Raw genomic sequence first — 15084 nt, forward strand, 5'->3', positions numbered from 1 at the left:
AAAAACATCATTATCCCAGCTTAGAGCCCCAAAGTCAGGACAGCAGTTTATGCCAACAGTGATAGCAAAATGTTTTGCAGCTCCCTGAGAAAAATAATTTTGAAATGCATGTTTTTTTCATACACACAACAAAACTGGGATCTATCCAACAAAACTGGGTATATGCACTCAGTGGATCTGTGAATATTAACAGTACACATTCATTTAAAAGTAGCTGGAATTAGGTTCCATTTTTGTATGAACAGGGAAACCACTCACACAGCTCCTGTCAAACCACAGTGCTTACACACTGGCCATCCAAAGCAGCTCAGCAGTCACTGAGAGGTCAGCTGGAATAATAACATTTTTTGATGCCAAAGGTCTTTTGGTCCCAATGTCCCAGACAGACACCCCTCAGTGCACCTGTACTACCCAAAATCCATCAGCAGGCTGCAATCTTAACACACAATCAGGGGCAAAAGGGCATTAAGAGGTTAAAGTGGCACAGAAAGGAAAACACTGCTGACAACCACCAGCTCACAGAGGCTGCAGGTGACTGTTCATGCACCCTGACTTGGCAGGTATTACAGTGCTGCAAAATCTGAGACAAAACTGAACTCACTCAAGGAAAAATCTGAGACTGCTTTAATTGGCAATTTCTTTGCTGTGTCCCAAGGTTTATCTTAAAATAAGATGTGGCCACTGAAAGAAACTCTGATCTCCTGCAAAGCATGAATCAAACCTGACCCAGTAATATCTGCCTCAGGTCTGCAGGGTCTGACTGAACAAGCATGTAACAGGGAGGGTGGGAGGAAGGAAGTATTTTCAACCTTGAGTTTAAGATTGAGCATGGAAACCCCACTCTCTTCCTGAGCAAGTTCTTCCATTTGTAAACTGCTTTACATAAAAAATGAACACTTTCACTTGATTTATGTTTTCAAGCTTCAAACCACATCCACAATTAGCAATGGTGCTTCTCAGCTGTGGGTGGAGATATTTTTAAGAAAAATAAGTTATTTTCTCCATGCAGAGTTAAGAGAAGAGTTATTTACCATTTCACTAACTTCAGCCCTTTGGGACGACTGTTCTACCAAGCTCATGCAAGCTCACCAAGAACCCTGGGCTGGCAACTGCAGGCAGAGTTCACCTTGCACAAATCCTCAAAAATTAAATTGAGAGCACCCAGAGTGCAGAATTAAACTCACATTGTCCACTCTGCCTGTCCAACTACCCAAACTGATCTGCCTCATGTACAGAATTGTAGCCAGACTGTATTAATTCAGGAGCACATTGTCCCAGCTGTGTTTTTCCAGTCCTGCTCCAGCTCATGTCTCAGTGTGGAACTTGCATCTACAGTGGATACACCCTGCAGTGGGGTCTGCAGGGTCACAGTGCAACTGGAGTAAAACTGAAGAACAAAGCTGACACACATGAGGGAGTAGAGCGAAAAATAAAACCTCTCTCCCTCTTTTCTAGAGGCTATATCATACAAAGCAATGATAAAAACTACTTACTATATACATATGAATTATAGAACCAAAATACCAGAAACCTGTAAAAGGCAGCTGTAAAAAAACATAATTCAGAATTGGATTACATGTGCATCCTATATACATATATGATATATATATTTGAAGATATATATATATATGAATATATATTTGCACACACAGAAATACATATATAGACATAGGTCACAGATCACAAAAACCCAGGTGCAGGTGAGTACAGGTACATCTATAGAATAGAGCAGTAAGTACTCAAAAGAAACAAAACACACTTCAATATGTGAATCCAAATTGTATTTTTACTACACTGTCCTGAGAAACATCCACCACACCACTGCTGAATGCATCTGTGGCATCTCTGCTTACTGCATTTTACCTGTGTACACCTGAAGCTGCTCCTGTCACCACAGAAGAGGAGTGACTAACCTGCCCAAGCAGAGCAGGCCATCACCAGGCACTGTAGGAAGAACTTGCTACTGAATAGAATCTGCCTTTCCAGTGAGAAAAACTGCTTTAGGTTTTGTGGCAAGGGAGGACTGTAAGGGAGGTGCTCACACAGAAAACACACACGAGCTGTGCAGCACTTGGCTCCCAGAGGAGCTGCAGAGGCAATCTGGATCAGCCAGCAGCAGCTGGCACTGCTGGAGTGGTGGCACGGACAGCAGGTCAGGAAAGCAAATTTCTCACAGCTTCTCTTATGAAAAAAGTGACTGCTACAAGTGTTTTGCAGTGCTCCAATGCAGGAACAGCATCTCAGTGAAATCAGGAGTTGCCCTTGGGCAAGAAGAGAGCTCAGCTTCATGCACTTAACAACGGTGTTTGCTTTTAAAATTAACCTCAGCTCTTGAGTAGCTGAAAAATTAAACTAATAATAGATCACCACAGGAAGTAAAAAAAACCAAACAAACAGTACAGCAAAGCACAGTGATTCTGCTTTGTGAGAACACTATCATTACCAACTCCTCAGTGTAACAATGGAGAATGCCCTCAGGTTTATTAACTCACAGTAGGAAAACCGTGGCTTTCAGGTGGCTTTTTTGACTCCACACTGTTTATTCCCATGACAGCTGGTTCCACCCATGTCACCTCTTTAACAAGGAAAGGCTTTGCTCTTGAATACATAAACAGGCCATTCCAATCCTCCACAGTCAAGGTGTAGTTATGATGATGACACTTGTGGTTTCCAGCTGGTGCCAAGTCTCATTCTCAAGTTTCACCTCTGGCAAGGCTGCTCCTTTTTCAAGCCAATGAAGTGGCACACTCCAACAGGGCACAGATGCCAAATGCAAGACCTGGTTGCTGTTCCCCTGGACAGCTGATCCCTGTTTTCACCTTGCTATCTGTTTCAGGAGCATAGCTTTCCCTTATATAGAATCTACTGATGAAGGAGAATTTCTTACCTGCTTTAGGAACTCCATAATCCTCTCCCACAAACAAATGGGTTTTGTCACCTCTTGTGAGCAGGGAAAGGTGGGAAAACAAGCTGGTACCAGCAGCTCCCTGCTGAAGGACTTCAGCCAATTACACCCCAATATTTAACCAGGTAATAAGAAATCACTTTTATCAAGATGGTTTATACTGACCCAGCTTCAATAGAGCTAATACAGCTTATCCATCTGCCACCAGTGGCTTCAATCAGCAGCATCTTAAGATTCTGACAAAATCAATACCAGTAAAGATTTGGAAGGAAAAAAAAGTATATACATATCCTGTTAATTGAAGTGATCAGTACAATCACTGATTAAAGTCAGACATCTTTCCAGACACCAGTGAGGGCACCTGGCTCCAGCTTTTTCAAATATAAACAAGACTGCAAATAAACTGAGGAAAAGCAAAGCGCAGTGTTACCTGTTAACTCTTCTAGGACATTTTTCTGGCTTTATATCCAATTCATAATGGTAGATATCTATTTTAGGAATGTCCATTTCAAAGAAGTTGGCCTGCAGTTTGATTGTTCTCCCAGAAGTGCCAAAATCTGGTCGAGGAGGAGGTTTAAAGGCATATCCCTGTATTGGTGGTGGCAATGGGGGAGGAGGTGTGAGCACTGCAAAAGAGAGAAAGCACAACTCAGCCATCAGCTGTCTCAAATTGACATTTCAGCAAATTTACAGGCTATTGGACCAGTGAAGCCCAGCACATTTAAGCCAATACTCTTTTTAAACAACCTAAAAAATGAAAAAAAAAGCCCAAACCCTGTTTTCATGAGACCATGAATCCTATTTTCTCTTCCTTTCTCATGCTGGCTCACAATAGCCCCAATTACTGAAGAAAAATCTTAAAATCAGTTGCATTTTCCTATACAACAAGTCAGCTGTGTAGAAACTTCACAGACCAAGCAGGAGAGCAAGAACCAAGCTCTTCCTTGCAGGGAAGAATCTTCATTTTAAAACAGATCTACCCACATTTATTTGAGCCAACACCTATAAAATGGAGTTTCCACCACTTTCCTCCATGCTGCAGCTCTCTGCAAAATCCTGTAGTAGAACTAAACTATATCCTACTGCTTCCTTCACACAGAAAACAGAGCAAATACTCTACTGCTGCTGTGCTCAGTTCTTGAGCTCGAACATCAGCTGTTGCTCAGACAACATGAAGCAAACAGCAGTTTGCTGTTGTTTCAATCCAGGGAAGTCCATCAAAAATCCACAGAGAAGTTTGCAATACAACTTGAGTATTCAAAACTTCTGCAGCCTCAGTGCTCAGGTGTTCTGTGCTCTGGAGCAACAACTTGCAGCAAAACCTTCACATGTGAAAAAACCCAGGAGGTTTCTCATTACTTATGTAAGAATCCAGGTGTGGTTTCTTAAGATTATCAAATTCAGTTCTCTGCTAGCACCAGAAACAATTCACATCCCTTCATTAACATATCTGTCACCACTTTTCCACCCTGGCTTTCTCTAATGCTCCAACACTCAGAAAATGTCCTTCCATTATTATTTGTTTTTGGCAGGTTATATTTGGTGGCCTTCATATTGAGTACTCCTGACTGTACTTCTAGATTTAAACCAAATACACATTTAATACTAAATTTTAGACTATACTCCTTCTGCTCAAAAACCAGACTTCATCATTCTCATCCTTCCAGTGATTTTTCCTGGGAAGACTAAGTGATAACCACACTGGTACTTCCACCTCTCAACTGGAAAAGGCAGATTAATGAGCCCTAAACTGTTTTTGCCTGCTGTACCACTGCCTTGTAAAGGCCATTTTAGGAATGTAAGGCCACTTCAGTTGCTTATGATTATCTCCCAATTCCCTATGAACTTCCAGCTATATTTTCTTTAATAAATCTTTTATAATCCATATCTATTAACCTGCTGCTTTCTGAATGATGCTCAGATTCTCCTTTTCCTCACAATGCCTCCTATACCTCTGATGAAATTTCACACACTTATTCCTAACATTTATGCAATGTTTGCTAATGAACATTTCATAATGAACACTTCATTTCAATGCTAATGAAATAATAAGACCATTCCCAACATTAGTAGCATCAATTCCCCACTTTACCCTTCAACACTTCCCATGGCCAGTTTCCCACTCATGAGTATCTCCCTATTTTTACCACCCTGCTAACAGTCAGCACTGATTTCCCCAAGCACCAAACACTTAATAAGATTTGACAATGGGAAAATGATAGAAGGGTTTGTTATTATTTTTTTGAAAATTTTCTTTTTGATCTTGTCTCCCAAACATATTCTATGGCATCCACCCTTTTAATTCAGGCTACTGAAATCCAATTTCCTTTTCCCCCTCCTTTTTATAAACATTGTCATTAAAGACTGTGGTTCTCCAACACTAACACAATCAACACATTAAAGTCACTTCTTGCTGAAGATCTGCCTCTCCATAACCTAAAACTTCATGTTTCAGTACTTCAGTTTTGCTTTCAACAGCAATACAGCAATTTTTATTTGAGTATTATTCATCCACATTGCTCTTGCAGTGTCCACAGCTGCCCTGAGAAATGGAGCCAAATATCACCTCAGCTCTTATCTGTAAGCCAGCCTTGCCAGGAGCAGCCCCTCTGACCTTACCCACCTCCATCCCTCAAGGCAGGACAAAACACAGCTCACTGATTCTGCTCAACCCTTGGCTTTTTATTTTTTCTAAATTCCTACACATCCTGATTTCTAAGACATCAATTTTCGTCTTTTCCCAACACTTCCAGGCCCTCTGGTGATTTCACATTTTTCTGATGGTGATTAAGTGGCTCAGGTGGCCCTGGTGTCACCATTTCCCCTGTTTGGTGCAACAAATTCCCACTGGCTGTCACTCAGTGGAAGGAATCCTCTGCTGTGGACAGGACACCTAACAGAGTTACTGACAGCATTGCCACTACAGCTGGGAAGTAGCAGAAAAAATACTCCCACAAATATTTGTACTTGCAATACACCAAAGGTTTCTGTGATCCACCTCCAAATCTGATCAAGAGGATGTGCACAAAGCAGCCACCTCTCCTCCTCCAGAATCCTGTTTGCCATCACTTCCACCCCCCTCTCTCAAATTTTAAAATAATCTGTCTCCCACATGCATTTTCAGTCACTCTGCTGCTGAATCCTTTACAGATCACCACTGCACACATTTTTATTTTCATCTTTCTGTAACAGAACATTCCCATTCAAAAATTATGTCCTAGTCATCAACTTTAATCTGTGATTTTTGTGTATTCCATGATTCCCATAACACCACCCATTATAAAATATTTTAATTTTCTATCCAGGCTCCTGTATTTTAACAGTTCCATTTCTTGTTATCCACACTCTGCATTCCACATTGCCTTCCACTATTACCTGGCCAACTCTTATCAACATATTGATTTCCCTTCTCTTTCCCAATGATTTTTATGCCTTCTAACATTTCTGTATCTACTACCACATCCTAACTCCACTGCTCTTCCTTTTCTGGGCCATATTTTGTACATCATGACTAATTTTCAAAAAGACAAAAAATTAAACTTAAAAATTGGAGGTACAAAGAGAAGCACAACGGAAGGGGACACACATCCCCACAAGCTATTTATGCCAAATTAAGAAATTCTATAATTAAGCAATAAATCCTCCCTCTGTTTTAAAATGAGATTGTTTAATGCTTCACAGGGGCATAACAAAGCCATATCTGTAAATGTTCAGGGATCAGCATGGACACATGTTGCTCAACAACCCCACTGCATTCCTCCACTGTAGCTTCAGTGACAAACAGTGAATAAAAGTGAGCATTCAGCCCCATTTCTGAGACTAAGATGAAATGCTAAGAGAAGCACAGATTCCTGGGGAAAGATGTGAAGGCAGTTTTATAACCTGCATGACTCACAGAGACAAAAAAGCACCAAGCTGCCCAGAAAGCAGGACCACTGCCACCCTCTAGTTCCATCCTAAAGAGTTTTTTCAATTATTTGGGGTTTACGATCCAATTAAAGAAAAATTTTTAAAAAGGTGTGGGGAAGCTATTTCTGGCTCAACTCCCAAGGCAAAACTTATTTAGGGCAGGGTGTTGCTTCAAGGAGATAAGTTCTGTTTATTAAACAGCAGCAGTGACCCGATAAGCGCTCAGCCTACATTTGTGCCGCCTGAAACAGACACGGATGTGTCAGGGATGGGAACTGAGCTCCAGGGGACAAACACCAAATATTGCAACCACCCAGCTGCATTCACTCCTTGGACTACTGCCTCAAATTGAGAAAGCAAAATCAAACTATCTGGTGTAGAACTTATTGCAGCAAGCAGCTGTAAAGGGTAGATTCACAAAATAGGGGATTTGGTGCTGACAGAACAGAGAAATAAGGCTTGACCTCCTATCAAAGCATGATAGAAACTTTCAGCCTTGAGCAGGAGGCACAATTGCTGCATTCAACGTGATTCAGCTGCCCCATCTTCTGTTCACACACTCCTGCAAAATTCCCATCACTCACTCACTTTCACACGTGACAGAAGCTGTATCAATACAGGAATATTTTCCTTAGTGCTAAGGTTCCCAGGAAGCTTTTGCAGCTGGATGAGGTGTGCTACAGAGGACAGCACTGGACATCTGAGCTGGAAGTGATGCCCTGCCCAGGGAAAGCTGCCAAAATTCATGCAGAGACACCTTCATGAGCACAGATGCTGCTTCTGGAGACAGTTTTCAAAGCACTGGAAAATCTACATGTATTCCTGGATTTCAGTTTTAAACTGCTGTTAAGGAAAGAAGGGACTAGAAAAAAGATGAAAGACTAACAAACTGGAGCATCCATGGGGTAAGAATTGGAAGCTCCTCACTCATTTGCCAGATGATAAAATGAATAATTAAAGCATTTCAGCCTTGATATGATGATTGAGACCATCAAGAGCCCCATTTCCAAGGTGTGAATTAAGGTGAGCTGGGTGTGGAATAATGAGGTGCCCACATGCTGTCTTTAGGCTTACTTTTATCAGGAAAGAAACCAGACTTCATATTATAATTCATCCCATTTACATAAACAAAATGTTCATAGCTATCAATCTTAAAAGCAGCAATTTCCACCAAAAAAATCTGGAAAAGACAGATATCAGAAAAATAACAGTCTTGTGGCAGTTTTATGAAATAAAATTAGCAATCAAGCAAAATTACTCTGTCAAAAGACGGGGGGGGAAGGTGGCAGTAGAGGAAACCTGGATAATCACAGAAGTGCTGTGTTAGTAAAAATAATTTTTGCAAATTGAAAACTATTGTGAACACAAGGCTGGCTGCTCTTACTCCTGCACATTACTGAGGATCAAAATCAGAGATAAAAGTGATTCAGGGAGTGAGCAGGCCAAGACACTCCTAGTCTATAAAAGGTGTGAATGAGCCACACACTTTGACAAGCTTCCACTCTAAAATCCACACAATTATGCAATGATGGTTTTCCAGCACCATGTGCTCCACTAACCATTTCCCAGACTTGGAGCATTCATTTCTTTTGTCCTTCACCATTTTTTAAAGCTTAACTGCTGGCCTGCTCAGCATGCTGGAAGTGCTGCCAGTCAGCATTAAACTTGCACATTGGAGATTTTTTAGCAAAGAATTATGCAATTTTAATGTGCAGTCAGAGGCCTAATGAGTTACTAAATAAGAAGGGGCCAAACAAGTTGCATGGAAGGGCTTGTTGACACAGGAAATCATCTGAGCATAATTACACCAGTGCAATTATATCAATAAGTTTCCTTGTGTGGCAAGTCCTAACTCATATTTAATAACCAGGTGATGTTTTCACAACTCTCACTAGGTTTTAGCATTGGGCTCATGCAATCTACATTTGCCAAGGGGAAGACTCTCTAAAACCATTTTTCTAAAATCTCCAAATGAAACTAAGGTGAAGGAAGCCTTATTCGAAAGCATCACTTTGGGTTAAGGTTTCCAATATCAGATAATGGGGCTGCTCTTCCAGATCATCACTGAAGGTGTTTCAGGTACACCCACTGTGCACATTCACTGCTGCCTCCAGGTCAGTCTCTGATGCCACCACACAGACACAGAGAGGATGCATCACTCCTTGGGCAAAAAAAAGGATTTAATAACTTGTCCTCAACTACTGAGCAGCTATTTTGCCTCCAGAACTGCAAGAAATAAATAAAATGACAAATATGTTCATCATGACCAGGTTAAAAAGAACCAAGGCTGGCAAAGGAACACCTTCCAGCCTCTGCTGCAGAGGAGCAGAGGATCATGAACACAGAGCAACACAGCTGGGAAGAGACCAGGCTGACTTGTCAAGTTTTGAATGTCTTAAAGAACAAGAGTTTCCACAACAACGCCTCTTACAATCTGTTCCACCCCCATGGTAAAATAAACTTGCCTTCTACTCAGCTGGAGTTTCCTGTGCTCCTGCCCGGTTCTGGTGCACCTGCCACAGTACTGGCTCCCTCTGCTCCAAAGGTTCCCCTCAGCCCCTCGGAGAAGCTGAAGATCACCAAGATCACCCCTTCCCCTCCTCTTCCTAAGGCTGAACCCACCTGATTCCCTGCACCTCTCCTGGTGTGCCACAGGCTCCTTCCCCCAGCGCCCAAGGGTCATGTCCCCTCCTGGAAGTGCCCTTTGAAGTGGGAGAAAGGGAGACTTGGAAAGGGGACACCCCACACCAGGGGAAACAGGATTTCCACAAATAGTTATTCAACTACCAGTAACAGAAGGAATTCAGAAAGAATGTGGAAAACACCCAGTACAGATCCTTGACAGGATCTCTGCAGAATTTTCAGGTATTTTAGTCACACACAGGAAAAAAAATCCAGGGAGTTCAGCCTTTTCTTTTTAGGACCCAACTAAAGAAAAAGTTGGGGCTCTCTTCAAGTCTTCTGACAGTCTGGGTTTTATAAAGAAGTTTAACTTCTGGCTTTCTGTTAAGAACCGTTAGGGAACGATAGGAGAGAGGCTGGCAGTGTTTTCTGTGAGATAAGGGAAACTCAAGCTGCAGCTCACAGTCCCTTGATATTTTAGGGGCAGAGGAATCTATATGGGACCTGTAAGTCTGTCTGCTGCTCATTAAGGATGTTTTAGAGCCTGGAAACCAGAAGCTCTTCAGTCAAGCTATAACATTCTTGATTAGATAATGCACAACAAGAAAATGTTACAGACATACCTATTAATTTCCAAGAATTCGACAAGCCACAAGGAGAGCAGAGATGATGTAATCAGATTTTCAGTTGTCATTTTTGTCAAAACCCCACTCTTCTGGTCTGTCAGTGAGCAGCTGCCACAATTTCTAAGCACAGCACATTGTATGTGCCAAAGTGGGCTACAAGCAAAAGGGTTGGCTTAATATTGATGACTAAAAATGAAGGAGCTGTCCTCACATTTGGTGATATTTTAAGGCCCTTGCATGACCACTGAGATGTCTGATGCTACTCTGCCAGATTGCTTCCAGTTTCTTAGTGCTGTAGTATGAAACTAAACACCTTAACAAAGAGTGAAAGTATTGGATAAACAGCACTGCCTTCATAACTGTAATCTCATTATGTTCAGCACATTACTCCAGACATAATTTTATTGAATAATAGGCACTTCCTGTGAAAGAATTCATGCAAGATTAACCTTCAACTCAACCCTTTTACCTACTGAAAAATGTCCCTACCCATGGCAGGCAGGTTGGACAGGATGATCTCCTGAGGTCCAGCCCAACCCATTCTATGATGATTTTGCCTGGAATAAGTAGCCAGTTACAGATCTGCAGCTCCCTTGGTTACCCTGATGCCTTTTTGACCTCTGTAGGACACAGACACGACCTTTTCACAATGCCAGAAGTGATGTGATCACTGAGAGCAGAATCATTCCAGACACCAAAGGTGTGAGCTGCAGTCACAGATCAAAGGGAGAAGCCAGACATCAATCCAGCCTGCTTTAAAGTCAGGACACATTTCAAAGAAGAATATGCAAGAACAAAAGAACTGAAGAGGAGGAGATCAAGGCTCCAGCAGAAAGCAGAATGGCTCTTTCCAGCCCACAAGCTGCTTCTGGACAATGTCAACCAGCAAAAGACACCAAGTGTTAGCACTTTGCTTTCCTCCCACATTCTCCTTGCAGCCTTGACCTTCCAAGTCAGCCTCCAAATTTTTGAATGCCAACAAGCTGCTTCTCACCACCTACAAGTGGGGTGAGCAGTGGCAGAGCACCCCTAGAGCACCCAAAGTGCAGAACTTCCACCCTCACTGCTCACAAACCAGGTGCCTTAACCCATCCCTGCACGTGGAATTTGACCAAGTGCTACCAGAACCTTTCTTAAGGGCCAGAGAAATGCTTTTAATTACAAGCTGCAGCTTGAATTAAGTCATCCAAATAGAGAGCCTCAGCCAAACAATGGAGGGATGCTTATGGCTTACCCACAAGTCAGCAGCCCAGTTTGAAGTTAAATGTGAATTCAAAGTACAAAATAACTCCATCTTCAGACAAACTTCTACTCAATGAAGGGGGAAATGGAGAACATTCTTAGTACTTTTTATCACATTTGACCATCATGATTCATTCCCTTTTCCATGCCTTAGAAAATGATGCTGAACTAACTCCAGATGTCTTTCCTAACAATTTGAAATACAGAATATAATGGTATTTTCTACATTCATAAAAAGCAATGCCTCCATTCAATACAATCTCTGTTCTTTGCCATTTCAAAAGACCCAAAGTGAATAAACACATATTTTAAGAGTGAAAAAAAAACCTCCAACCCACCTACTAGCACCTATTGCTCCCTTCAGACTGCTTCTCCTCCAAAGAAGGTAAGACCAGAAATTCCATATTCATCATCCCACAATATGCTTCCTTTACCCCTTGTTTGCATTTGGGTTAGGAAAGAAATGTGGTTCCCCCTCCTCCTGTACTAGCAGACACTTGGATCTGCACAGGTATGTAGGAAACAGCCTAACTCACCCTTCACTGGCTTTACTTGGTTTGGTTTTGGGTCACTAGGAGGCTGGTAAAGCATGACTTCATCCATCAGGATTGACCGTCCCAAAATATTTAACACACAGCCTGAAGTTTCCATCACTGCTTGGTGTGAACATGAGACAGACAGCAATTCCATTCAGTCCCCAGGAGCCACAGTGAATCCAGCTGCTGCAGGTGCAGAGCTGAGCTCAGCAGGGGCACACAGCCCCATCTTTAGGTACTTCCACACCTGCACACCCAGCTGCCACCACACAGCACCAGCAGAGCTGCACAGCTCACCCTGAGCTCCATCACCTCCACACCTCAGGCTTTCAAACATGATTTTTGTCCTCCTCAGAAACAGTAAGAAATGGTCACAGCCCACGAGAGGATGCTGGAGAAATTAAATCCCCTGAAGCAGAGTCAGAGTTCTCAGCAGTGCTGCTCCCCCACCATCACCCCCATCCTCTCCTGCTGCATTTCTAGAGCCACCAGTGCCCACATGCACACCAGCTCCACTGAATTCATGAGTTTAATGGCTCAGGCTCTATTCCAGGGCCACTGGCATGGTTTTCCATGTGCTGGGCCTCACCAGCTGGGAGCTGGTGCCACAGAGGCCCCAGATCCACATTCCCTGTGGGATCTGCATTGTGCACAACTTAATGAAACACAGAAGTGATTTGTCCTCAGCTAACTAAAGAAAGAAGTTAGGATGGTTCTGTTTTGAGTTGTACCTTTGCAAGCACATTTCATACCCACACAGACTTTGGCTGGCAGTGTTTTTGTGCAAAATCTAAAAATAAAAATTAAGATGTCTTCATTCCTTAACCATTTTTTAATATATAAAACTCAACTGTAGAGCTGTAACTCAGAAGTAGTCATGTCTTCCTTGGGAAAAAAACCAATCTTTTCCCATACCCACAGTGGATTAATCTACAAACACATGAACAGTCTCGTGGTTTAGGTTCAGAATAGAAAATTCCCAGCTAAGATCCGAGGTTATACTTTATTTTATCATTTTAGATAGTGAAAGCAGCTGTAGCAGCATCTTCAACATGCAGTAGTATCTCCTGTGGTTTCCAGAGATAGGGCTGTGGTTTTCAGCATCACTGCAAAGAGGGCAAAATGCAGGTTCCTAATCATGGAATAACTGAGCTATTACAGAGTGTAGGCTGGCAGCAGAAGTCCCCTATCAGAATTTTTTATTTTTCCATTACACCTCAGGTTTTTTCCTCCACCTGCTTCTTGTAAGCAACTGATGTTCTCATATTACCCAATACAAACTAAAACTCAGCTGTGACACATAAAAAAAGTGACACAAAAGTTTGCTACAGAGAGGCCTCCCTGAAATTTGACATTAATGGGAATTTGCAAGTCAAACAATTAGGAAAAAACGACCACTACTGTGTTCTTATCACATAACGAGACCCAGACAACAAAGCTTCATTTCCCTGCCCTGGCAGGAAGTTTCCTCCTTCTGAAAGAAGCTCTGACTTTTAAACAACACACCCTTATGCAAATATTCTGAATCCCTATGAGTTATTCCTAAGAATTCCCTCATTAAACACTGAAGCTCTTCCCAAAATGAAATGCACTGGTTCACTGAGGAATTAATTCTTGTGCACCGTCATTTCTACATGAACCTGGATTTCTGCTCTATTTTATTTTTCGTTTTGTTTATGGTTTGGAGGGTTGGTGGTTTTTGGGGTTTTCTATTTAAACCCATGTCTCTCAGTAGAGAGAGTTCTGTTTCACAACAGAAATATTCAGCAGAGCTGAAGCTGACAAGTAATATTATTTAGGTTTCACTGGCAGTAAAAACCCACAAACAAGAGAAACCCCCTGCTCTCCCAAAGCCTTGTCCTCCATGAGGATTTCAGATACGATGGAAGAGTATGATGGGGCAAGAGTGTAAAACCAACAGAGAAATTAATAAAAAAAGCCCACAAAAACCAGCAGAAAGGGAGCATTCAGTGCAAACCACAAGCTGTATGAAAGGAAAAAGAAAGAAGTTCATTATCAAAGTCAAGAACACAGCAACATCTAGACAGGAATTCACCCTCTCTATGAACAGATACCTGTCCTTTAATAGCAAACACTTGCTAAACAAGTTTCAGAAGGTATATAATGAGGCCCCAGTAATAATTATGTTTTAAAGTTTTATTCATCTACATGACAGGTTTAACTTCAAACAATTTTTTGATTGATCTACCTAAGCCAGTGAAACCTCCACTCTTGAGAATTCTCCTAAAATTGGCTTATTTAAAATAAATCTAAATTAGCACATCCACACACACTTCCTACTATTAAATTGAAATTTAAATTTTCATTTTCTCGCATTAATAAGCTCCTGTGTAAATTTCATGACTAAATTAGGAATATTAAAAAAGCGTTGCTGAGACAAAAAGTTGCAATTCTCTGACATGAGCAGCTCAAACAGAGCCACCCACGGTGTCCAACACTGCCAAGGCAGCTCCTCGGTGGCCACAAGAGAGTTACTTTTTTCCTAGACCATATACAAAATCACAAATATCACTTGATACACTTGATAAGTTCCAGAAGTGTATTTTCAAGCTTCCCAAGATAACATGCTGAGATTAGCTTACTTCTCAAAAAAAAAGAAAATTTCAGTTTTGCTCTCCATCTGCTTGTGTCACACCCAACACAGGCTGAAAGTGACACAAGGAGACAGTAAATTCATGTAATGTTTAAACACCATCTTCAGACTCACATATATTTTACTAAGAATATTCTCCACCTTCTCATTATAAAGCAGCTTGTACAAGGGAATTCAATCAGGTTGTGCCAGGAGAGCTTTTGGGAAAACTGTAGGGCTCAAAACTGCAGATGTAGAGCCCATAACTGGGGTTATTCTGCATCTCTGAAAAGTTAAATATTTTAATGCTTCTCCCAAAGACAGAGACTTGCATGACTCCACGCTTATTAATGTTGGGACCTGGTCCCCAACATCTTCACTGCAGAGGGCAATAAACTCCCATACAAGACAAAACACAACTGAAAAAAATAGAACAGGACAAACAAATTCCAACAGGAGAGAACAAATCACTCTCACCACACCTGTGATTAAAAAAATAAATAAATCCCTTTCACAACAGTGACAAAATTTGGTAGCACTGTGGACAGCTCAGTGAGTACCCAATTCGAAAGAAAAACCTCAAAGCAAGCTTTGGACTGACTTGATTATGCCAGGATCCACAGTACTTTCCCATCTAAATCAATGGGTTGC

At 41.7% G+C, this 15084-nt stretch overlaps 1 protein-coding gene across 2 annotated transcripts in view; it reads right to left on the reverse strand.

Annotated features, from left to right (window-relative positions):
* AGO2 (argonaute RISC catalytic component 2) overlaps positions 1 to 15084 on the reverse strand; it is a 57588-nt gene that overhangs the window by 37075 nt on the left and 5429 nt on the right. For both annotated transcript variants that reach the window (XM_030969457.1, XM_030969452.1), the window contains exon 2: positions 3336 to 3531. In XM_030969457.1, coding sequence (XP_030825317.1) covers positions 3336 to 3531 — 196 coding nt within the window. The remainder of the gene's footprint in view (positions 1 to 3335; positions 3532 to 15084) is intronic.

This window comes from Camarhynchus parvulus, chromosome 2, assembly GCF_901933205.1.
Source record: "Camarhynchus parvulus chromosome 2, STF_HiC, whole genome shotgun sequence".
Lineage (NCBI taxonomy): Eukaryota > Metazoa > Chordata > Aves > Passeriformes > Thraupidae > Camarhynchus > Camarhynchus parvulus.